We start from the raw sequence: 24,989 nt of genomic DNA, 5'->3' as shown, positions 1-24,989 counted from the left end.
TGCTTGGGAACATAAATTCCATGGACATAATGGTATAACTAAACAATTTCATTCTATTTGGTAAATCTTTGGAAGAAGAAGAGGAGACTTTAAGCAGCAGACCACCTCCAAGAGGCAAATTTGAAACTTTCCCAATTGTCAATTATGCTATTTCCCTGTGAAGTATGTGGGACAGTGTGACCTCAGCCAAAGACAAACACAGTCCCTTATAAGACCTCTGTTCAAACACTGGCCCTGTCCCATTCACTTTAGAGAGCTAGAGATAATATATTTGGGAGTTACAGGTGGGTTTTTTTTTCTTCTTCAAGAATTTGGATTTCTAATTTCTCTATTTTGACCTGAGGTTACCCTTTCACAGGGTAACCACCTTGTCTTCTCTCTCCTGATGGTCCCTGGTGGCCATGGGCAATGGAGGAAGAGTGGAGTCACTCTACCCTGGTCCTTCTGGGGGAGGAAGCCTGAAGGCAAGCATTCTGTGCATAAGTGGGGGCGCAAATGAACACTGAGCTCACACAGGAAAGCCTTCTCAGGCCAAAGAGAAGTGACCATTTAGCCTACAATGTGACTCCTGCAGCTAATACATCCATTTGAACATGTTACCCACCACAGTGGCATTCTGAGCTGATTTTAGATACCAAACCCATAGAATTTGTATCCATGGACCTTTTTCATAAAATCGAGAGTAAAATCTGCATACATACTTTTGTTGATGGATCATTTCAGTCCCTACATGCAAGGAAGCCAAACTTCTAACAAAGTTTTACAGGGGAAAATACCTTTGCTTTATTCTATGTGATTAAAGGAAAACTTGAGAGGTAGTTATAAGAAATGTCCTACTTGGCAGGGCTTTTTTTCGGTGGGGGCGGTCTATTCCCTTTAATCCTCAGGGGAACCTAAATTCTAAGAATTTTAATAAAACTTCATCAACAATGTCAGCAACTCTGCATATAGAGCAAAAATGAAAATGGAGTCCATGTGTGGGTTGCCATGCCTCTGAGGCCACTGGGAATTACCAGCTGCAAGGCTGCCTCACCATTTTGATCTTTGAGTGTGTATCCTCCTTCCATTAAACAACGTTAGGGTAAGTGACAAGGTATCAGAGATATTAAGCCGGGGTGGGGCAGGAGAAATAAACATCTTATCCCTTGGGCACTGGGTTGTTGAGCACATCACTGAAATACAGATGACATCTGCCACTCAGGTGTAGCACCAGGTATGGCAAGACAGATTATGGCATTTGTACATTCCAGACATAAAAAACAACTGACCACTGGAAACTCATTATATGTGTGGTAGAATGAAGCAATCTCCTTGAGATGGATGACATCTGAGATCAAGGTCAGGATTATCTTGATAAGGCATTTTAATAACCTCCTGCCCAAAGAAGAGAACAAACCTTGCCTAAGGCACTGACATTAATATCCAACACAAAAACTGGCGGGATTACTTTAAATAAAAAAGCTGACCTGCTCTCCCTACCACCATCACTGTAAGCAAAACAGGGGGCTAAAGACAGAAAAAGGGAGGAGACAGAGATGGAATGACTCCTTGCATCTAGAGAGTATGGGATTATCCACCACTGTGGTGTGGAAGCTAGAGAAGCATGTTCGTGTCCGCAGATCTGAATCAAGAAGTTCTCGGACCTGAGGAACATGATCAATAATTGTGACTAAGCATTTTGAGATGGGAGGATCATCCTGGGCTATCAGGGTGGCTGAAATACAATCACAAGAGTCCTCCTAAGAGGGAGGCAGGAAGGGGAGCGGGAGAGCAGATGCAACAATAGAGTGGACACAGTGAGGCAGGTCAGGAGCCAAGGAAACTTCAGAAGCTGGAAAACCTCAGAAACCAGATTCTTGACTACCGTCTCCAGAAGGAACACAGCCCTCTGGAACCCGTTTCAGATCTCTACCCTCAAGAATTTGTCAGATAATAAATTTGTGTGGTTTTAAGTCACTAAGTTTATGGTAATGTGCTGCAGCACCAATAAGAAAGTAATGAGTGGTTGCAATTTCAAATTCTGGAATTTTGGGCATGCTACGGGGGTAGAGACTGTGGGATCTCAGTCTCAGCTTCTTTTGCAAGATGGTGTTATTTTTGTCTTTTCTCTTCTTACGGAAGCGTTCTCTGCTACCCTTGTCTTCTGTGCAACATCCTAGCTGCATAATGCCTGTGGGTTTGGGCTGCTGTGATGGCTGGTCCAGCATGAACCACTTACCCAACTGACTTGGTCTCTTCGTATCTCTCAGGTCATATTTTAAGAAGAGATTTGATGGTCCTACTTGGGCTACCCGAACAACCCAGATCCAGTTGTCTATGGCTTGCCAAGTACAAGTTGTCATCACCTGGTGAAAGCTACTCTATCTTCCATGTCACAGTGGTAGATAATTCTGCACTCTCTAGATGCAAGCGGTCACTCCGTTTCTATCTGCTCCTTTCCTAACAGTAGCCTCCTATCTGTTTATCATGCTGGTGGTAGGGAGAGCAGGGAAGCTTTTTTATTTAGAATAATCCCCTCAATTTTTGTGTTGATGTTAATGTCAGTGCCTTAGGCAGGTATGTGGACACAAACAGCTCATATTTCTGTGCTCTGAGCTCAAAGAAATCCCTCCCCTTGAGGGGATTTCATCCCATCTTGTATGAAGACTAACTACAGGCAGGATTCTGTTATCCTTGGAAGAAACAGAAATACTTATGCAGATTAAGTCTCAGGTCCATCCCTGAGGATTTACCAGATTCTTATCTCCTATTCATTTAAATGTAGGCATGTCTCCTAAACACATCTCAACCAATCCAAACGCCTTCAATCCTAAACACATCTCAACCAATTCATACAACTAATCCGACCAATGAGAATCCATTTTAAATAATCTATTGTCTGAGCAAAATGCCAATTTCATCAATTAAAACCCTGTGACATTGTGATGAAATAAGAAATACATATTTGGTCTCCATCCATGGTTCCTGGCACACAGCTTCTAAAATCGTTGTAACTTCTTTTTTTTTTTTTTTTTAAAGATTTTATTTATTTGTCAGAGAGAGAGAGGGAGAGAGAGCGAGCACAGGCAGAGAGAATGGCAGGCAGAGGCAGAGGGAGAAGCAGGCTCCCTGCAGAGCAAGGAGCCTGATGGGACTCGATCCCAGGACGCTGGGATCATGACCTGAGCCGAAGGCAGCCGCTTAACCAACTGAGACACCCAGGCGTCCCTCGTTGTAACTTCTTAAGTGAAAAGTGATAGAAGCATCTTTTGTTATATTTGGCCTTCTATGCTCCTGAAACAGCTCTTCAAGGAGCTGAGTTTTGTCATTCATAATAAAAAGGCCCTTTGACCACACCTAAATGTATGCTAATGAGGCAAGTTTTGCCCGCTTTTCGCGGCACCTGGGGAGCTCCGTGGGTTAAGCCTCTGCCTTAGGCTTAGGGCATGATCCCAGAGTTCTGGAATTGAGCCCCTCTTCCCCTCCACTGGGCTCTCTCTTCATCAGGGAGCCTGCTTCTTCCTCTGCCTGTTGCCCTGCCTACTTGTACTTGTACTCTCTGCCAAATAAATAAAATCTTAAAAAAAAAAAAAAAAAAGGCGTCTCCTTGATAATCACAGAATGGGGGCTGGTTGCCATGGGGACCATCTAGGTGAGCAGCAACTCAGAACTTTCAGCCCAACCCCTTGACCTCTCCGGAGGGCAGGGGTGTCGATTCAATCACCAATGAATGGCCAATGATTTAATCAATGGCGCCTCCATACTGAGGAAGTGGGGTCTTGCGATCTTTCATGAGTTGAATCTCGTGACTCTTTTTATGACCTGCTGACTTTTAGGTTAAAGGTCAGCCTAAAAACCTCTCCACACTGAGAATGGGAGCTCTGAGCACCGTGCCTGATACACTGCCGTATCCATCTTTTCCTGAGTTTTACCCTTTACTATAAACGGATAACAATAAGGGCATTTCTTAGTTGTGTGAGCCATTTTACCTAGCATATTATCAAAGCCAAGGCAGGGGGTGTGGGAACCCTCAATTTGCAACCAAGTCAGACAGAAGTTGTGGGTAACCTGAAGATCCACTACCTGAGACTGGTGTCTGAGGAGGGGCAGTCGTCTGTGGGACTGACCCCTTAACCCGTGGGATCGGACGCTAACTCCAGGTAGTGACAGAACTGAATTGAACTGTAGGACCCCCAACTGGTGTCCGCAGAGAACCGGACAATTGCTAGGTGTGGGGGAAAAAATACACATATTTGGTGGCTAGAAGTGTTCTGAGGGTAGTATATAGAAGAAGAATTTTCCATTAGCTGGAATTTTTCTTTTAAACCCATTCTGCTATGATGAACTGTCCCATTTTAAACTTTCTATATTTCTGACCATTACTTTCTGTAAGTTGGGAATACCGTGATGCCCGGTAATGTCAACATATCTTGTATACTTCTAGCACAGTGACCGTGTCACTGCATAATAAACACAATGTTTGCCATCTGATTCAGTAACGTAATTCACATTGTACTGTGCCTTAAATGCAGGACATCTGAAGTCCACTTTTCTTATTATGACTGAATATGAACTGGTAAAAAAAATAACAAAAAGCCACAGTAGGGCGGTAGGCAGAGCACTGTAAATGTGGAGTAGAAGCTGCATCACTGAAATCAGAGTGCACTGAGCGGAGTAACAACCAGTCAGCTCTGCGGCGGAAGGGTGAAAGCCACAGAAATAGGTTAATGAATAAGCACAGCTGTGTTCCAGTAAAACTCTATTTATAGGCACAGAAATACAAATTTTATGTAATTTTTGTATATCACAAAATATTATTCTTTTGATTTTTTCAAGTATTTAAAAAAGTAAAAACTATTCTTAGTTTTCAAGCTATACGAGAAACAGCGGTAAGGTGGATTTAGCCCCAGTGTGGTAATTTGAGGACCCCCATTTAGACTATCATATGAATATCATACCCCAGACACAGGTTGAAGAACAGTAAATTTTCATTCCTCGTGGTAGTTTTGTTTTGTAAAGCCACTGGAAACACCAAATTCATTACTACCATACTAAAGCAGAAGGCAAAGGAGGCTTGGACAAGTTGACCAAAGTAACACCATTTTGGTTTTTAGGCTGACCTTTAACCTAAAAGTCAGCAGGTCATAAAAAGAGTCATGAGATTCAACTCATGAAAGATCGCAAGACCCCACTTCCTATGACAGCGAAAGCAATAAAAGCTGGACATTCTTAAAATTGCTCCCCATGGGTGATTCCACGACCTGAAGACAATGGAAAAACTGACCACCCAATGTAAGTGATAAACCCAAAGTTAAAGAGTAAGCCCCTCCCTATCCAGTTAGCTAATTAAAAAACAAAAACAAAAACCAATTTAGAAAACCCTTCATTAGAGGCAAAGGTGGGGGGATTCCTCTTCCTTGCCTGGGGGGACAGACCACTACTTTGTCTGTGAAGCAGCTCCTTTCTTACTTCTATACTTAATAAATCCTTGTCCCTTTCTCCAAGTGGCTTGCTCTTGAATTCTATTTTGTACAAAGCCAAGAACCCTCTTGGAGAGGTGACTGAGGCCCTCTCGGGGCCCTGCCCATCTGGCATCGATACTATTGTTCCTAGGGGAAACACAGGGTTAGGTTCCTGCAAGCCTGTGTCCATAACATTTTCATCAACCAAACAAGACAAATTTTCTCCTATGTGTGTGCTTCTGCTTAAAGACATCTTATTTAATATATTTTGCTGTTTCATTAATACTGAACTCCTGGCCAACAGCCCTGTGACTCATGCTTGAACAAAGCTTATTTAACATACATATTCTCTCCCCAAACTTGTGTTTGGGGGCCATTTTAAACAGAGAAATCATCCATAAAAAGTATAAAAATTAGAAAAATGTGGCAGTAAATAGACCGGGAGAAAGACACTTATTTACAGTATGAGAACTGAAACAAAAAGGCAGACTGTTACCTTGTTTGATCTCAGCGGAGTGTGAGCATTGGACAGTGTGGGGATTTTTGTTGTTTTTTCAAATAGACTTCATGCCCAATTTGGGGCTTGAACTCAGCACCCCGAGATCGAGAGTCACATGCCAGCCAGGTACCCCACCCTTAGTATTTTTGCTGCTCTCAGCATGTATGTCTGCTAATACCAGAAAAATCATCATGAGGATATCACAAATATATTTTAGTGAGCAGATAAACTCACAAATATGAATCTGTGAATAACGTAGACCAACTGTATTTTAACGTAAAATAACACATTATCAGGTAGGTGAGGGTTAAGGGTGAGGAACAAGATAATTCATTTCAAAATCTATACTTGGTTGCAACTGTAATTTACAATGGGAAGCGTGGTTTTTATTTGGACCCCAAATAGCCCATTTATATTTGAAAACTCAAGCACAACTGAAGCTTTTATAATAAAACTTTATGGGAATTTCTTACCTGTAGCAACACGTATAATAAATCTTAAACAGCATGGAATATGAAGCTGTTAATTCTTTCATAGATACAGGATTTATATTTTTAATATTCCTTACCCTCAGCAGCAACCTTCACTCAAAAAAGAGCCAGGAAGCCTGAGGTTATAATTAGAAGAAATTCCTCAAACGATTTGTGCTATGATTGGGACACGGCAAAATGCAGCTGCAATGAAAAGACTATGGTTAGGTATATTTCATAATTCATTGTTTTAAGTTTCCTTGGAAAGCTACAATTTAGCCAGAAGACAAAAACCAGACCTAAATGAAATACAGTGCTGCCTTCCCAACCAAGGCAAAACAAATGTAAATTGCCTTATCAGGGACACAAAGAGAAAGAAGCACACCTGTGCTATTTTCTCAAAATGGAAAAGATAGAAATGGGGCGCTTTCCAAGAGTCCTCTTTATCATGAAAATCTTGGCCCTCTGGAGTTAGCAGAGACTCTCCAAGATAGAAATTTCTTTTTGTTGCCTTAGATAGAATAACTCAGTAGCTATTTTCTTGGAGCACTTTTAGTTTTATTTCAGGTGTTTCCATTAACGCTTTTGTTCCCAAACACCCAGAACTCCTCATTTTATTAAATGAAACCAGCAGTACAGGACTAGGCAATTAAAGGTAAGGCTACTTTGTAAAACTTACCAAAATACAGGGCGGTCAGGAAGGCAGTCAGTGGTAGAACACAAGGGGCCAGGGTTCTCTCTGCACCTATTCCTTTGGGATAGTTGTGTCAATATCGCCCTCATGTTCAAGTTAAAAGGAGCAAAGCAAAAAGTTACTTTTTTTTTTTTTTAAAGATTTTATTTATTTGACAAAGATCACAATCAGGCAGAGAGGAAGGGAAGCAGGCTCCCTGCTGAGCAGAGAGCACAATGTGGGGCTCAATCCCATGACCCCCAAGACACCCCATGGCCCCCATGGCCCTGGGATAATGACCTGAGCTAAAGGCAGAGGCTTCAATCCTCTGAGCCACCCAGGCGCCCCCAAAAAGTTACTCTTCTAAAAGCTAGGCAAGGCCTCTGTATGAACGCACGTTCTTGATTCAGCTGATTCTTGGGGATTTTGCCGCCATTTCTCAGCTGGTTAACTTTTTCTTTCTCTTTCTTTCTCTTGAGGCCAAGCCTTGTGGTTCCTGCGGATGGGAATCAAGCAGGATCAAAATGCTCTTACGCATTGCTCCTGAGACTGTGGAAGGCCTTCGGTGAAACAGATATGAAGGCTAGGCTTTCTGAGTGTGGGGTGGAGACCTGTGGGGAAAGAGGACCCTCTGTGGGGCCCATTTCCTTCTCAGGGACAATCCCTGAAGCCATCTTGGAAGAAAAACTTGAGGGTGCCTGGGTGGCTCAGTGGGTTAAGCTGCTGCCTTCGGCTCAGGTCATGATCTCAAGGTCCTGGGATCGAGTCCCGCATCGGGCTCTCTGCTCAGTGGGGAGCCTGCTTCCTCCTCTCTCTCTCTCTCTCTCTGCCTGCCTCTCCATCTACTTGTGATCTCTCTCTGTCAAATAAATAAATAAAAATCTTTAAAAAAAAAAGAAAAACTTGAAAAAAAATGTATCTTCTGTATCTCCACTATGTGGCAATAGCATGAAATGATGCTTCACTTAAAACAAACTCCAACAAACACAGGCAACAATACCCACCCCTCGGCAGCACGCGTAGCACGAAGGACGCTGTTACAGCATTCAAAGAAAACTAAGAGACCTCACAGACATCACATAGTTTACCTAACAATAAATTCTAAAATAACACTGCAGTATTAATAAGAGCAACACAATTACTGAATAAAGTTCGTAAATTTTCTAATAATTCCTTTGGCTTTTAGACTATATTCCACCAATGATCCTCTAGTAAATTTGTTCACCAGATCGCTCCCTCTCTGTGGCAGCGTCGTGCTCATCTGATGAGGTTTCAGTTTGCTTTGTTTGTTGGCGTTCCGGCAGTGTGAAAGCTCAAGGCTCTGACCAGGTGGCTCTCTTTTGCGGCTGTCTGCTGCCGGCTGGGACAGGGAAGAGTCTCCTGTACTTTGAGATGATGTAAAAGAATGCTCAGGACAGCTCTATCTCTGGAATCTGCAAAACAATCTTATTTCACAATTACGTGATCTGCGTACATTTTTTAATGACTATGTAATTATAAATACATAATTCACATGCATACTTTCTGGCTGAATAAGCTAATTCTTCACCTATTATTTAACTTCTAGTAGTAGTAAAATCAATGTACTTCTATATATTCAGTCATTATTTTTAAACATTTGCTAAGTATTATCCTGATCTTTCAAGCTTTTTAAATTTAATTTGCTTTTTCCTAGACACGACATTATAAATCTTATAATATCAAGATCCCTACACTAACTTAATGTTACATATTATCATACCATGGCTTACAGGTCTAAAGAATTCCCCCAATTAGATTAAGAGTACACTTGTTGTGATGAGAGCTGAGAAATGAACAGAATTGTTGAATTACTATATTGAATGCCTGAAACAAAGAAAATACTGTACGTTAATTATACTGGAATTAAAATTTTAAAAAATATGTGGATACACAAACATCTTAAACAATAAAAGAATTATACAAACATAAAATAATTTTACCATCATGAAAACACAAAACATGACAATAAAAATAAAGGATTCCCCCAACTAGCACTAGCTTGATCCCAGTACTAGTTTTTCACGTTCTTAAAAGATTATGAGAGATACGTGGTATCTCTGTATTTCATACGATTAGCAAAGAATACATGCAAATTGTCTTTAAGGTTTGCTTGAAATGTTCATGGATGAAAATTCATATATATGAATACATTAAGAATATATATGAATGCATAAATTCTTATTTTACTTGTTGAAACACAGTACAGAAGTCCAAAATTTCAGAAGCATCTAGGTTTTATTACTGCACAAATTCAAATGTCCCAAAGCTAAATCTTGATTTCACAAAATTCAGTATTTAAAAACAATAATTAGAAAATACCAATTATTACAACTTTAAAATATATTCATAAGGTTCAAATAGAAAATTTTCTGTGGATTCCTATTATTTGCAGATAATTCGTGTCCTGGTAGAATCCGCTCACAGAAGAGGCGAGCATCAATGACGGCCTATTTTAACTAGTGTCGTGTTTTATGTCATGTTGGCACATTTAGCTTTAACACAGAAACCTAAATTCTTGCATGGACTCATAGGTCATACCTGAAATCTTAAATTTTGCGTTCTGTGTTAACTTCATTTATCGTCCAGGGAAAAAACAAAGGACATTCTTTGTGTTTAGGATCTGAGTTACTACTGCTTTGGGGGCTTAATCTGGTATTAAAGCAATTTAAAAGGTGATTCTCACAAAAAGATAGATAGATAGGTAGGTAGGTAGGTAGATTGATTCCTGGAATCCTCAGAGGAGGAACCTATGAAGACACGTGGATAAATTAAGCATAGGTACAAAACTGAGAAATTACTGAGGTTTATTTGGGCCCTCATTTTTTTCCACTTTTCCCCAGAAACAATTTCCCCACTATGGTCTAGAACTGGCTGTATCTCTTCTAAGATGTGAGGGTTTGTTTTTTTTGCTCTTGAGTGCTTCTGAAGGTACCTTAGAAAGGCTTGCTCTCTTCTCTGAGAGGTTTTGAAAACTCTCCGGGGTTATCCGTGAAGGTGGCAATCAAGGATTTTGCTTTTAAGTAAGCTTCATCTTCCCACCTATGACATCTGGCCCAGATAGGGCTGCTCAGGTTTTCTCTCACCAGGGTTCTAGGGAAAACTTGGGTTGTTTGGCTATGCCAGTTCCATCTCCTAACATACATTTGAGCTCTAGTATCATTATAGAGTATAAATTGATCCAGGAATGAGTCCCTTTTCCTAACTCTTGGGCTGAGACACACCTATAAAAAAGTGAATCTGGCCTAGAGACAAAAATAAGGCCCACATGGAGTTAAAAAAATAAATAAATAAAATAAAAAAGACTCCCTTTCAGAGAGGAGGAAGACAGATAGACAAATAGACTATGGTCTCCATTTGAAATAAAAAAAAAAAAAGACTTCCTGAACTCTGCAGGGTCCAGGACTGAGCTCTGCCAGTCCCTCAGCAGCCGAGGAGAGAAGCATCCAAGGGATCTTTACAGTGTGTGTCCTCTTGTTCCCATCTACTTGGGCTCTGGAAGTGCTCCTATGACAAACTGCTGGGGAAGTAAGATCAGAGACCACGGACCTGGGAGTTTTCAGAAACATGACTTGCTATTTACTAAAAAATCTGCCTGGAGAAAGAAGTGAGAGGAGTTATTTACCAGCTTGAAGTCAGGTGACTGATTCACCTCAGTTCATAATGTATCAGTTCTCTTTATTCATGAGTATCTTCAAAGATTCCAGCCACCTTCAACCCTACCAGAAATTATTTTGAGATCTGGGAGGAAGGATCTTGTATTTTCAAATAAATTTGCATATATTTTCAAAGCAATTCAAAATGCCTGAAAACAGGAGAGCAATAGGAAACAAAGTAAATCATCCCTTGAAAAAAGATGTTAAAAGTACATTCAGAAATCGAGGGGAATCCAAGTAAACAAGGTAAAAGCACACTCATGAAAGGAGATGTACTGGAAAAGGGAGTCACAGCAGTCCTTTATTTCTTAATTTCAGAAAGTGACAAACATTTTCAGAAAGTCTGAGTAAGATGGGGGAAGAGAGCTGATTTCCTCCATCTCACTATGAGAGAAATATATGAATCAGTACCCAATGATACACATGGAGAGACTCAACTTGTTCCAGAGATAGCCAAAATTTTTCTCAAATTATCTTTTCTCTTTTTGCTATAATACAACGAGCACAGACATTTCTGCCTCTGCTTCCCTGATTGTACATGTTCCAAAAGGTCAATTCTTGTTATCTGAGGTAGTTATATTCTATAAAATTACCACAAACACTGAATTCATCAACACTAAACCACTGCTCCCAGAGAATTTACCGGGTTACCGTCCTATGAGCCTCTTGTCAAATCTTCAACAACCCATCAATATAAAATATTGTTGATTCATTAATGGTAAACTCATGGCCAACAGCATCATAATTCGTGCCTGAATGAAGTTTCTTTAATGTAGGTATTACTTTCTCCTTAAGGAACATCACAGGATTCTTGTGCCTAGGAAAACTAGACAGCACTTCAGATGACAACGGTTAGAGGCCATTTTAAATAGTGAAATCACCAACAAAAAGCAAAAGAATGAGAAAAAACATGGCACTAGACCATGAAAAGGACACTTGGTTATTATACAGTCTGAGAGCTGAAACAAGAAGACACAGTGTTGCCCTGTTTGACCTATCTGGGAACATGTACTTTGAATGACTCAAGCTTTTTGCCACTCTATGTTTGTCCAAGAATAACATCAAAAGCACTGTATTGATTTGGGGGCGTACACATAAATTTTAGTGTGTAGGCAAACCGGCAAATACAAAGTCTGCAAATCATGAGGACTGACTGTGCGTAGGTTTCAATGCCTGCACCGTGATTAGAAAGACAGGTACCTCAATAGGGCAGTCACGACTAGGACTGGGAAGTCAGGAAACGAACCAGATTCCAACTGCTACCTCTAAATTTTCGGTGAGGTGACAACCAAAACAGCTAAGATTTAACAGACATTATTAAATGACTTTAAAACATTAAAAGACATTAAAAATGATTAATTCCGCTTTAGTTTTTGCTTTATTGTTAAACATGAGATGGGATACAGGGCCTCTCAAAATGAGGTTCATATTCCAACTCAATGACAACTTGTAATTTATAATCTTTTCAGATGCCTGTTAAATTTATTCATAAATATCCCAACCACAGTTTTATCATCCTTTCAGATCAAACAAGCAAAAAACTGGATCCACAATTTATATTACCTATTAATTTTTCCATCTACCATAGTCTAAGCCCATTAGAATTCTCAAACCCTCCAAATAAAGTTTATAAAATCACCTCCATGACAGATGGCTGACCTTCAGGTTTTCTTCCTTTGACTAAACAAACTTAACATTTAAGATTTTCTACTTTGGGCTCTAGCAGTACTTAGTGCTATACTCTAGTACACTCTTCTTAAGATACAGAAAATGGAATGTACCCTTCTTACATTCTTTCAGAGCAGGGTTGAAAGGCAACATCACCTACCATATTAGGTACTTTCTTATAAGGACTACTCTATTGCATGAATCTCAAGTCCATTTTTTTTTAGAAGTCACACATTAACTCTTCATCATTGTGTGTTCCATTAGAGTAAGAGTAAGATTTCTCAACCAGGAATTACCAGAAAGCCTCAGGGCGGGGGAAGAGAGGCTCATCAATGAAGGCCTCATGTGCTGAGTCCCAGGATTTTTCTGAAAAGAAAACCATAGCCTTAGCAGATGAGCAAATGGGTCTATGATCCTCCACACCTCCAAAATTTTAAGAATCACCTCACTGTATTTTCATTATAAAAGCTTTAATGTATGAGATTAGTTAGTGTAATCGGACATCATTCAGTATCTAATCCGGTCTTCCAAAGTTCTGGCCCCTCTAGCAAGTTATAATTTTATAAGGTGCTTTGATTTTACTTTTATATTTTTAGGATACAACCAAACATACATTTCTAGCATTTAAAGGATTTTTGGTATTGTCAAATATATTTGGATTATATCTTAACCCACAGTACTTCACACAATTCACGGTTTTAAATAAAGACAAATTAAATCACATCCGAATTTGTAAACGTAAATATATTGTGATAGTGACACTTGCAATTGTTTCAAAATTAATGGAAAGCACATCATTTTCTTGAAATGAACTTGGCGTAAAAGGCAGCAAAGAGGTCCTTATAAGGGGTGTCTGAATCCGACTTGGTCAACGGTATCCGGCAAAGGCGACGAAACCTGGGAGAGCGCAGCAACAAGTTCTGTGAAAGGCCCACGAGGCTGGAGCAGAGCCAGTACAGCACGATTGACTAGAAAAAGAAAGCGCGTGAATGTCAGTACCTCTCAACTCTCCAAGGGTACCGACGTCCAGACACTGGCACGCAGTACAGGAGAAAACGACCACGTGGGGAAGCAGCATGGGCCAGGACGGCACGAGACCTGTGGCAGCTACCTGATACCTGTGATGATTCTGATAGGTGAGAAAGAAGGCTGAAAGGGCGAAAAAGTGAAAAGAAAGCAGCAGGAGAGCTCTTCACAATAGGAAAGTGGATGACAGACAGCAGCGCTCGGGCGGAGGCTCGAGAGAGATCTCCCCTCTCCTCTTTGGCAAGAAAGCACCCTTTTCCCACACCAAGAGTCCTGACAAGCTGCTATACTGGAGGTAGGGCACCAGGGCACAGCCATTTAGGCTCCCTAGACCCCATTTTTCTCCACACAGTGATTTACCACCCCAGAATTTCCCAGTAATTGGTTTCTTAGTCGGGAAGGCATTACCTTTGCCTTTTTCAGAGACAAACAGTCTCAACATTATCTTCAACTTCTTTTGTACTTCCATTCAGAGTGATTTATTAGGTTATTGACTACATTCTGGAGCCTCTCAAGACCCTCCCATACCTACATCTGTTGCCAGCTTTTCTCTGGCATCAGAATGTGATCAGGCCCCAGAGGCAGGAGCCTGTGGTGGTTGAGTCCAGGTCTTGGAGCTGAACTGCCTGAGTGGGAATTCCATTTATTTGACTGGAGGCAAGTTATTTTCCTTCTGCTTCGGTCTCCTCATCTATAAAATGGGGACTGAACTATCCCCGCCTCAGAAGGCTGCTGTGAGGAGAAAGGGAGGTAACTCACACAGACAGGTCAGAACAGAAGGTGGCCCGTATTAAACACTTGCATTTGTTCCAAAGCAAATTTTTCAGGACAGAAGGTACCACAGCCTCAAAGCAGATTAGCGTATCAGTTACAGGCAGGAGCCAAACCCCCTGGATGTGCCTGAGATACGTGCATGATATTAAGCATCATGTAATGGATGAGTTGACCTTGAATGAGCTTCTTACCCTCTCTGTGTTTCAGTTTCCTCAACACTAAAGTGGAGATTGTAATAGCACCTACTTCAGTGCCCACTGGATGAATTAAATGAGCTATTACATGTAGACCTTTTAAAATAGTGCCTGACACAAAGTCAATATCGAGTGAGTATTAGCCATCATCATCCTCATCATCATCTGACTTATCCCGTACGCAAAAAGTACTCTGAAGCCAACTATGGTAAACTACAAACTGCCTACTAAGAATCCTTCTTCTTCCTTAGTAATAAAATTCTCATTTTAAGCTGGGTATACTACCATCAAAAAAAAAAAAAAAAGACTAATTCCCAGTATCTTCTGCAACCGGGTGTGGCCCAAATAACTAGGATGTGAGCACAAGTGTTTGGTGTGACATCTGGCAAGGCTCCTTAAAGGGGCTAAAGGCACTTGAAGCACCCTTTCACCATTCCCGCAAGATGAGCTCCAGCAGCCATCATGACATGTTGCGGCCTTAAGGACAGGAATGACCGGCTGTGGATGGTGGAGCAGAATGGAAGAGGCAGTCCGGTTCCTCACGTGTCTTCATGCAGCTGCTACATCAGTTCTACGCTAAACTGCCAAACTCTGGATTTCCTATATTTGAGGGAATAAACTTTGAGGTATTTCAGACATTGCTTTTGAGATCTCTGTTACTCACTTTAAACCCAATCCCTCACTGAAAATTCACTGCTCCTATTTCATTTGCTCAGGCAGTTTCCTCAGTTACCACTGGTATGATTTCTCCCCAGAAATGCAGTGAACCTGTACTGTTCTTTATTCACAGGGTATTTTACAGCAATATTACTGTTACATGGAAAGTACTATAATAAGCACTTGATGCTATTTTATTAGTTTTCACAGACATTATGAGGTCTGTTTTAGAAATGTGGAAACTTACTTATTTTACACAGGATTAGTGGCAGTATTATGTTCAAGGGACAGCTTTAAAAATATATTTTTGATGCTGAAAATGCACTGTTTCAGATTCCCAAGACAATGAAGTACTTTGTTATATGCTGACAGAGCACTAACTATCCCCGACGAATGAATTCTACTTCATGGTCTATGTGCTGGCCCTGAGAAAAGACAGATATAATATCTAAGACAGCTTTTGCCCTCTTTGCACTAAGTATCACTGGGAAATAAGCAAAAGGCTAAAAATATGAAATAACTACAAACCTCAGAATTTTTTTTTTCTAATTCTATCAAAGTGTAATGACATACAAATGGGGGCAGGTGTACCTACCTCACTGCACTGTTACGAGGTTAAACACGATTACATACGAACCCGTATGGACTTGGCACAAAGTTTTGTTTCTTTTTTAAGAGCTAAATTCCTTGGCCCAGTCTATGCAGACAGAAGGAATTCAGTATTTCAACTAACCAAACAGAACAAATACTATGTTTACAGTGCTGTGCAAGATGAAAAAAAGGAAGGAAGAAAGAAAAAGGAGATGAGAGTTAACTCACACTCACACAAAGGAAGATTATCTAATCCCAAGAAATACCAAGTGCCACTTGGTAATAGTAATTACTACAGAAACTCGGAAACCAGGAAGGAATTTAGCAGTCAGAGGCAGCGCAACAGAAGACACGGAGTCCTAGCCAGTCTACGTTAAGCACAGAGCAGACTGAGCATGTGCTACACACAGTGTGGCTGCTTACTCACCGAAGGTACCGTCGCGGCAACTGGAATCATCAACAGCGATACTGCACGAACGAAGTACGTCACGTATGTCTGAAAACGAGACGTTCCTATTTTTTGCAGAGCAAAAATCTGAGAGGATAGAACAATAAACACACACAATGATTTTAAGCATATTAAATTAGACAAGCTTTAAAATACAATTTGATTTTTGCTGGCCTCCACCTCTATCTTAATAGAAGCAAAAAAACCTAAAACACTGATAAATGTATACAGCTGACCGTCTGTTTCTGGAAAACTTAATAATTAGGCAGATTAAAGGGAGCTTTAATCAATAACAATACAAAGATTCAGCTATATTAAACAGTATCATAGCACAATTTTTACAAATCAATCTTTATGAAAAATTGTAAGACTGAAAGTCCTTTCAAGATAGGTGCTGTGTATGAACCGCTACCTTGTTTTAGTATTTAAACACGGTGCCTGGCATAAAGAAGGATCACAATAGGTATCTCAAAGGTTTGTGATCTGGCTGTACGGAATAAAAGTTAGAACCAGGCTAGGAAAAGCAGTTATGACTCATAAATAACTTATTTAAGAGACAGAACAATGAAATGATTATGAGCACAGATTCCAGATCCAAACGACCTAGATTTGCATGGCAGCCCCACATTTAACGGTTATGTGACTTTGTGTAAGTTACTTAAGCCTTCTGTGCCTCGCTTTCTCCACCTTAAAATGGGGATAATATTAGTACCTGTATCACAGAATTATTCTAATTAAATGAGTTAATTCATGTAAACTGTTTACAATAGTGCCTGGTACATGATGTATATTATGTAATAAGTTGTTTTGTTTTTTTTAAGATTTTATTTACTTGTTTATCAAAGACAGAGAGTGAGCACTCACATAAGTAGGGGAGTGGCAGGCAGAGGGACAAGCAGATTACGAGACAAGCAAGGAGCCTGGTGCGGGACTGGATCCCAGGACCCCAGGATCATGACCTGAGCCAAAGGCAGATGCTTTCTTTTTCCCCCCACCCCTTCCCAGCAAAGGCAGATGCTTAACCAACTAAGCCACTCAGGAGTCCCAAGAATAAGTTTTTTTAAACTTTTGTACACTGGGTTGTTAGCTGGTCAAAGGAAAGACGTGAGGACTGACATTAATTCACTGTGACCTTGTGTTTATCATTTTCTTCATTCTAATAAATATTCACTAAGTACCAACCCCATTCAATTGTGCTAGGTGACCCTAGGGAAACATACTGGGACTACACATGGAGTCTTTCCTCAAGAAACCCTAGCCCAAAACAGTATCATCTTCATCTTCATTCTTCTCATTTGAAGAGTACCATCTTCATTCTTCTCATTTGAAAAAAAAATAAGAGGTTTGGGGCACCTAGATGTCTCAGATAGTTAGAGTCTGTCTTCAGCTCAGATCATGGTCTCATGGTTCTGGGACTGAGCCCCATATCCGGCTCCCTGCTCAGTGGGGAGTCTGCTTCTCCTTCTCCCGCTGCCACTCCCCCTGCTGGTGCTCTCTTAATAACTAACTAACTAACTAACTAAATAAATAAATAAATGTGTATTCGATTTCCCAAACAGAGACCAGTGATGGGTCTTTGAGACGAAGTTCTAGGGATCATTTCTAAGGTTTCTTCCAGCTCAAAGAGTCTATGTTCTACTCCATTAAGAACAGGTCCTTATACAATTAAATGCTTGCTTCCACTAAACTGCTGAGTAACACAGCACGGGATAATGGTAAGACATAGTTGACAGATCATATTTTATGTGTATGTGTTTTTCCATCCCATCAGTTAAAGAAGTATTGACTTCTCTAGGGTCATACAGCTAAAAAAAAAAAAAAAAGACAATCAGACACTGTTTCCTACTTGCAAATTTACATTTTAAACATATACACAAAATAAAAATCTACCGTGAGAATAAAACCATACTGATTAACCATTTTAATTACTGTCTTTACCAAAAACAAATCAAAAAATTGTGTGTATTAGATTCATATAATTGTAAAGAGATTTTAGAAGTTTCTAACTCAGCTCTTCCATTCCAATTATGAGCATTCTGCCCCCAGAGAGGTTAAGGAACTGGCCTAAGACTTGCCAATGGCTGATCTATAACCAGAAACCAAGGCCTCTCAATTCTAGCTCAGAGCCAGAATATCACTACCAACTCAAACATTTATATTTGATCTTGCGACAGCAACAAAAATCCCAATAATTTAAATGGCACAGAAATCTCATTTAAAACCACTGACCTCCACTATTAATAAATTGATGATACCAACGGAAATAGGCAGAATCCAAGTAGAATCCAGTGCAGTGAGATCAGGAAACCACAGGATTCCATCCGTAGCTAACTGTTCCTGAACAGAAAAACCTGCTAAGACAGTTTTATAAATAAAACATAGCAGAAGGAAATATACAACACATAAGTTGTCTAATTCAAATAAGATATCCTTCACACTAAAGACTTGCATTGGTTTCATTCACTTTTATTCCACAACATAAAGTAGTCCTTCCTGCACTGAGAAAGCAGCAGCTCTCTGCAGCATACAGCTGTAGGAGCACAAAGATACATAGCAGTACTCTTTTCTAACTTATATTTATATAATTGTCCACAGGCTACTTTCTTTCAAGCCTGTTCAGGTATTTTCTGGTTAGAAATGCCTTTAAGCAATGCTTTAATTTATAGTTTCTTTCTTTTTTTTTTTTTTTTTAAAGATCTTATTTATTTATTTGATGGAGAGACAGTGAGAAAAGGAACACAAGCAGGGAGAGTGGGAGAGGGAGAAGCAGGCTTCCCGCCGAGCAGTGAGCCCTATGTGGGGCTCGATCCAGGACCCTGGGATCATGACCTGAGCCAAAGGCAGATACTTAACGACTGAGCCACCCAGGTGTCCCCAGTTTAGAGTTTCTTAATAAATGTTTACATTTATAACTGTTAATGCTTTTCTGGTCCCTTAATTTTATAAATGGAAAAAATTCTTGGCCAGGAAACTGAATCATGGAATTGTAACACTAATTTTATTAGGACTTCCATGAAGAACTATAGTTGACCATTAAACAATTCAGGGCTTAAGGGTGCCAACCCTGGTGCCGGCCCTCCGAGCAGCTGGAACTCTCTGTATGGGGCGCATGGCTGGCTCAGTGGCAGAGCAGGCGACTTTCGATCTCAGGATTGTGAGTCTGAGCCCCACACTGGGTGCAAGATTACTTAAAAATAAAATTGTAGGGGCGCCTGGGTGGCTCAGTGGGTTAAAGCCTCTGCCTTCGGCTCAGGTCATGATCCCAGGGTCCTGGGATCGAGCCCCACATCGGGCTCTCTGCTCAGCAGGGAGCCTGCCTCCTCCTCTCTCTCTGCCTGCCTCTCTGCCTACTTGTGATCTCTGTCTGTCAAAAGAAAATAAAATAAAAACTTAAATAAATAAATAAATAAATAAAATTGTAAAAAACAAAACAAAACAAAAAAAACCTCTGTCTGTGTATAACTTTTGACTCTCCAAGAACTACAGAAAGCCTACTGTTGTCTGGAAGCCTTACCAATAGCATTTATATGCTTTAAATATCATATACTATATTCTTACAATAAAACTAAAGAAAATGTTATTAAGAAAATCATAATGAGAAGCACCTGAGAGGCTCAGTCGGTTAAGTATTTGACTCTCGATTTCAGCTCAGGTCATGATCTCAGGGTTGTGAGATCCGGCCCTGTGTGGGGCTCTGTGCTCAGTGGGGAGTCTGCTTAAGATTCTCTCTCCCTCTCCCTTTGCCCCCATTCCCTGCTCTCTCTCTAATTAAAAAAAAAATTCATGATGAAAAGGAAATATATTTACAGTGCAGGACTGTAACAAATATATCTATAAGTGGACCTGCCCGAATCAAACCTGTGCTGTTATTATTGCTGTCCTTCCTGGATCCATGTTTTCTCAACATGGCTAGTTTGCTTACAGTTAATATTTTAAAATCTACACCCTTATAAGAAAGATGGTAAAAATATTCTAATTATGAAAAGCACAGGGATTTTTTTTTCCTTTTTTTCCCCTTGAGGGTACAAAGACAATGTTAGAGCACATATTTGGGGGAAACAGACTGCTATAATAACTACCTTCTGAATGTGTGGCCCCTGTGCTAAAATTCCGGAGAGCAACAGACATGAAGATCCACATTGGAAACTGAATCCAGACCAACACAGTGGCTTTGAACGGGTGGCAGTTATCCCGAACATACAGTTCTGAAAGAAGCCTCCGCATATTCTTTAGATAAGTGAGCCTGATTTGAGAGAAGAGGGGAAAAAGGGAAAGGAGAAAATACATTCATACCCACAGCACAAACACACCCATGTCATAGTTAATAGCTAAAATTTGTGTGGGATTTTTAGTGGTCATACACTATACTAAGGGATTGCCTAACAAGAGGCAAAAAAGCCTTTTAATGAAAATTCTCTAGCAATGTACACAAATTACATAACACTTTGATAAATTTGACATTATCAAATTATAAGCTTTGGCTCTGGTGGTCTTTGGCCAATTAGGTTTTAACAAGTGAAATTTTACTACTGGCATGTTATGACCAGTCTGTATCACAAATTCTAAAGGTGAAAGCACATTTAACTCAAATCCCTCCATTCCAGCCAAGCTCAATTACTTGATCCCTGAATATACCTTTTGTAGCAATGTGATTTTGTAATATATATGCTCTTGACCTATCAAAATGGTTTCCATTCTTCAACCAACTCTTTTTGAAGATTTTTTAAATCTGTTTCTCTGTTAACCTTATTCGTTATTCCTGTTTTTAAATCCCACTTTCTATAGTCTCCTCAAAGATCAAGTGTTGGGTCTTCATCTCTCAATCTCCTGTAGCATGTTTTATACAATGCAGACGTCCAAGGGGCCTGAAGCCAATATACTAGAATTATAGTGTATTACTGCACTAAGACAGTACATGAACATTCCAGGCTTTATAATCTAGGCTCTGCCTACTCTTCCAACTTTATCTCTTGCTACTCTTCTACAGACACCTGCATATTCTGGTGCCTACATGCAGAGGCTATCCAATAAATCAAACTTCTACATCAGCATGTTTTGGAAATCATTAAGTCATCTATGTGGACAGTCCACCTGGCTGTCCACCTGACAAACTCTGTTTTAGCCTTCAAGACTCAGTTCCATTGAAAATGCAAGAAACTCTCGGATGTGGCTTCCTAGACAGTCATCTATCTGTGCAAAGAATTGTCTGGACAATCATCCTGCCAATACTACATAAACAAGGTACCAGTCTTGCTAGGCTGCATTTATAATTCAGATGAGCAGCTTGCTAATCTGGTCTTCTGGCCTGGAGTTATCACTCTTAGATTTCTCTGATCAGTAAAACTTCAAAACTGTTAAGTTTGTCAACTTTCTATTTTATCAAATAAAGATATTAAACTACCATAATGGTTTTTTAAAATATCAGATCTTTCTAACACTAACTAGAAGAGCAATTTCACACTGAAGAGAGCTGGCAAATTTATACACGTATAGGTAAAAATATACAACCATATATACCTTACATATATATATATATATATAATGTAAAGCCCTTATTTTTCTCATTGCTGTGAACTGGTGAACAGTTGGTCACAGCCTAGTAAGGATTATAATTTGACTAAATACTAACTTGGGATGACGGAAGCAGGATTTACAAGTCCCCAGTGGATGACGACAGGCACAGGATTGCAGCACGGTCAAGCACCTTCTAAGGGCTTTCTAAAAGCCCAGGCAGACAACTACACAGGGTAACCACAGCAGATAGACAGCACCTTGGCTATCTAATTTCTTCTACCAGAGCATTTACACTTTCTACCTCCCCCTTTTTGTGGGCTGCTAGATCATTCTTTCCAAAATGGTCAAGTGTGTAAATAATCTATCTGTATCATTTGCAGACTGAAATCCCAACAGACTAGCACAGCATCTCCATCCATGAAGCCTTCCCTGACTTTCCACTATGACTGAACTCCTTGTTCATAACCCTTTTTATAGCACTTAATTTAATCATTATTTGATTACAGGTCTTCCTCAGGAGACTGGAGTTCCTCATGAAGGAACTTGCTCTGTTTCTCCATTTCTTGCTTTCACAATACAAAACTCATACCACACAAACTTCTTAAAATATTAAGGAATGAAAGGACTACTTTGCTGCTAAAGCTACAGAACACCAAACCTAGAATTAATATAATCACTTACTCAGCGTGTATATATATACACGTATACACACACACACACACACACACACACACACACACACACACATATATATATATATGGTCTAAATTCATAGAATTAGCTTACCTGGCAACTCTTTTGGACCACCTCAACTGATCTGCACGAACCGCAACTTCTTGGTTAAGATGCCTTGCAATGCTTTTTATTTCTGGCTGTAAATTTTCCACCTAGCTAAAGGAAAAGTAGAATTTGTTATGAGCACATAAAGGATCTTTATTCATAACTACTCAGAATTTTACTCTCTATTCTTCTCACTGAAAAATGTGGTTTACTGATTATCTCAAGAAAATTTAAGGCTAAGGATAAGGTGTCAAATTTGCTTAAGATATCCTCAGTTACAACCAAATTCAAATTCCAGCTTATACTCTTAGCTATGGGATCCTGGGCAAGTTGCTTAAGTTCTAAAACTGTTTCCTCATATATAAAATGTTTAACAGCACCTACCTCAGAGTTATTATAAGGATTAGATAAGAACTGAACCCTATACTTTAATGTTTCACCCCTGGACTTCTGAGTAATGATACTGAAAAAAAAAAAAAAAAAAGTCGTCAATTAAGTCAATATGCTCTGTGACAGCCACAGTCACAAAAAGTTTGCATTAATTTCTGCTCTGTTAATTCTTTCTGTAAAGTACCTCTCTGCCTTAATCGTGCTGATGATTCCCTTTGCTTATGGGTTCCACCCCCATCCCCAATAATAATTTGAAAACATGAAAACCATTATTCTTGAAGTCTTACATTTGAATAATACTTTGCTTTCAGAGCACTTTAAGCCACATTATCTGACTTGATTTCATAACATGGTGAAGTAGACCACGAAGCTATTACTATCCCGATTCCACAGGAGAGAGAGAAGCCCTGAAGCCCAAGTGGCTGCGATAACCAGAGTCGCAGGTGGTACAGCCAGAATAAGGATATCAAGTTTGCAAATGGCTGGCTTAGCAGTTTTTTCTAATTAGAAAGATGAATCGGAATCCTCGGGGACAAACGATGCTGTAGACACACAGGCTGTTATGATCTTTAAGACGGGAATTTTACAGGTTTCTCCATACAATTCTGCTACCGCTTCCTTTATTCGTCTCATTCTCCCAACAGCAAGCTTAGTAACCACTAGGGCTTTGAGCACGGACCCAGTAGGGTAAACGAAATGACAGGTACATGTGTCACCAAACATCTCTTAACTCACATACCCAATGCTAGTTAAATGTCTTAGCCAAAAAAAGTGGTCGCGATCATTTACACTAAGCAACTCCAGAAGCACCCGGGGATTCTAAGCCCCCGGCAGACACACAGCACCCCTCACCGCCCAAGCGGATGCGCAGGGTGCAGGTGCCCCTCACCTTGGCCAGGATGTAGTGTTGGTAGGCGGCCAGGGGTAGCGTGACAGCGCCGCGGAGGGCCACCGTGGTGAGACCGATGCAGGCCCACCAGGGCAGACCTGTGGCGGAGTGCACGCCTAGCAGCACCTCCTCCGTGCCCTGCACCGGCGCCGACGTGGCTAGGGCCTCGTACCAGCTGCCAGGGCCGCCAGAGTCAACCGCAGAGACGGACGCCACCGCCCACACCGGCGGAGCAGAGTGTTTAATGCCGCCCGCTGAGGCTGGCACCAGCGGCGGATCCCGGGTCCCCACTTGCAGTACGGACAGCGGCCGCAGCCACCTACCGCCCAGCCGGAACAGCATGACTGCGCCCGGGCTGAGCCAAAACACCGGCCTCCGCCAAAACACCGGCCTCCGAGACTAGCGTCGGAGTCCGGGCCGCCTGGGAAGCCACGCGCACGCGCCGGCAACACCGGAGGGAAAAATGGGTGCGCGCCCTCCCTCAGGCACGATTGACCTTCCCGGTCAAGGTAGTGACGTCTTGCGTCGCGCTCGAGATGACGCAATGGCGGGCAGGTCCCGCCTTTTCCACGCGGCACTGGGCGGGCCTTACTGCGCAGACACAAAACTTTCCCGCTGCCGGCTTGGGGCTCCTCCGAGGCCCGACCAGAGTTGCAGAGCTAGGGGCGGGGCTTGCTGCCTCGGGCCCGACTGGGCGGTCGCTAGAAGCCCTTGCCTCTTAAATCGGCCTTCAGCTGGTGCGTTTGCATTCCTTTTCACTTAAAACTAGTCGTTTGCTTTGTAGTGGATTAAATTTGGTAGGTGGTTTTCGTGACCTAGGGGGTAGCCCCCCCACCTCTTTACGTGCACCCTCATTGCTTCTGCGAGAGACGAGGTGGATCACACTGCCAGAGTCAGCACGTCGCGGAACTGCAGGTTGGAGAGAGGCATGCGCTTCTGGGGGACCTGAGTTTTAATGCGCATCCATTATGCACTGGTCATAGTTCAGTATGTGGTATAAAGATTTAACTGGTTCATCTGTTCAGTTAACATTTTCAAACCCAACTGCAAGCCGAGTGTCAGTTTTTATCTCCCATCATAAGTAGCAAAACTACTACTTCATACCAACCATCTCCTTCCTTGAGGCGTTATCACTAGCAGGGAGACGGGGTCTTCACTAGAGCTTACAGTTATCTTATATAAAGGTTCAAGAGCCTGAACAGTAACATTAACCGTCTTCGACTTAAAAAGAATACGCCTCATCTATATGGACTAATTTTGACTTTTGTGTTCGCGGCAACAGTATACAAACTGGAATGGAG

General features: G+C 41.0%; 1 protein-coding gene across 3 annotated transcripts in view; it reads right to left on the bottom strand.

Moving 5' to 3' along the window:
- LOC116858075 (cytochrome c oxidase assembly protein COX18, mitochondrial) overlaps positions 1-24,053 on the bottom strand; it is a 69,539-nt gene extending 45,486 nt beyond the window's left edge. The window contains exons 1-6 of one of the 3 annotated variants that reach the window (XM_032842672.1): positions 23,689-24,053; positions 22,416-22,516; positions 20,195-20,358; positions 18,345-18,469; positions 16,095-16,202; positions 12,113-13,393 (exon numbers count right to left, since the gene is read on the bottom strand). In XM_032842672.1, the coding sequence (XP_032698563.1) occupies positions 13,220-13,393; positions 16,095-16,202; positions 18,345-18,469; positions 20,195-20,358; positions 22,416-22,516; positions 23,689-24,030 (1,014 nt within the window). In that variant the 5' untranslated portion in view covers positions 24,031-24,053 and the 3' untranslated portion in view covers positions 12,113-13,219. Of the gene's footprint in view, positions 1-12,112; positions 13,394-16,094; positions 16,203-18,344; positions 18,470-20,194; positions 20,359-22,415; positions 22,517-23,688 lie in introns of those variants that run through there. The other 2 variants (XM_032842762.1, XR_004380877.1) reach the window with 2 other exon arrangements.
- Between the last annotated feature and the right edge of the window lie 936 nt (positions 24,054-24,989).

Source organism: Lontra canadensis, unplaced genomic scaffold (assembly GCF_010015895.1).
Source record: "Lontra canadensis isolate GAN:19392208 unplaced genomic scaffold, GSC_riverotter_1.0 scaffold1, whole genome shotgun sequence".
Lineage (NCBI taxonomy): Eukaryota > Metazoa > Chordata > Mammalia > Carnivora > Mustelidae > Lontra > Lontra canadensis.
The sequence above is the reverse complement of the archived record's forward strand: the minus strand, read 5'-3'. Positions and strand labels throughout refer to the sequence as shown.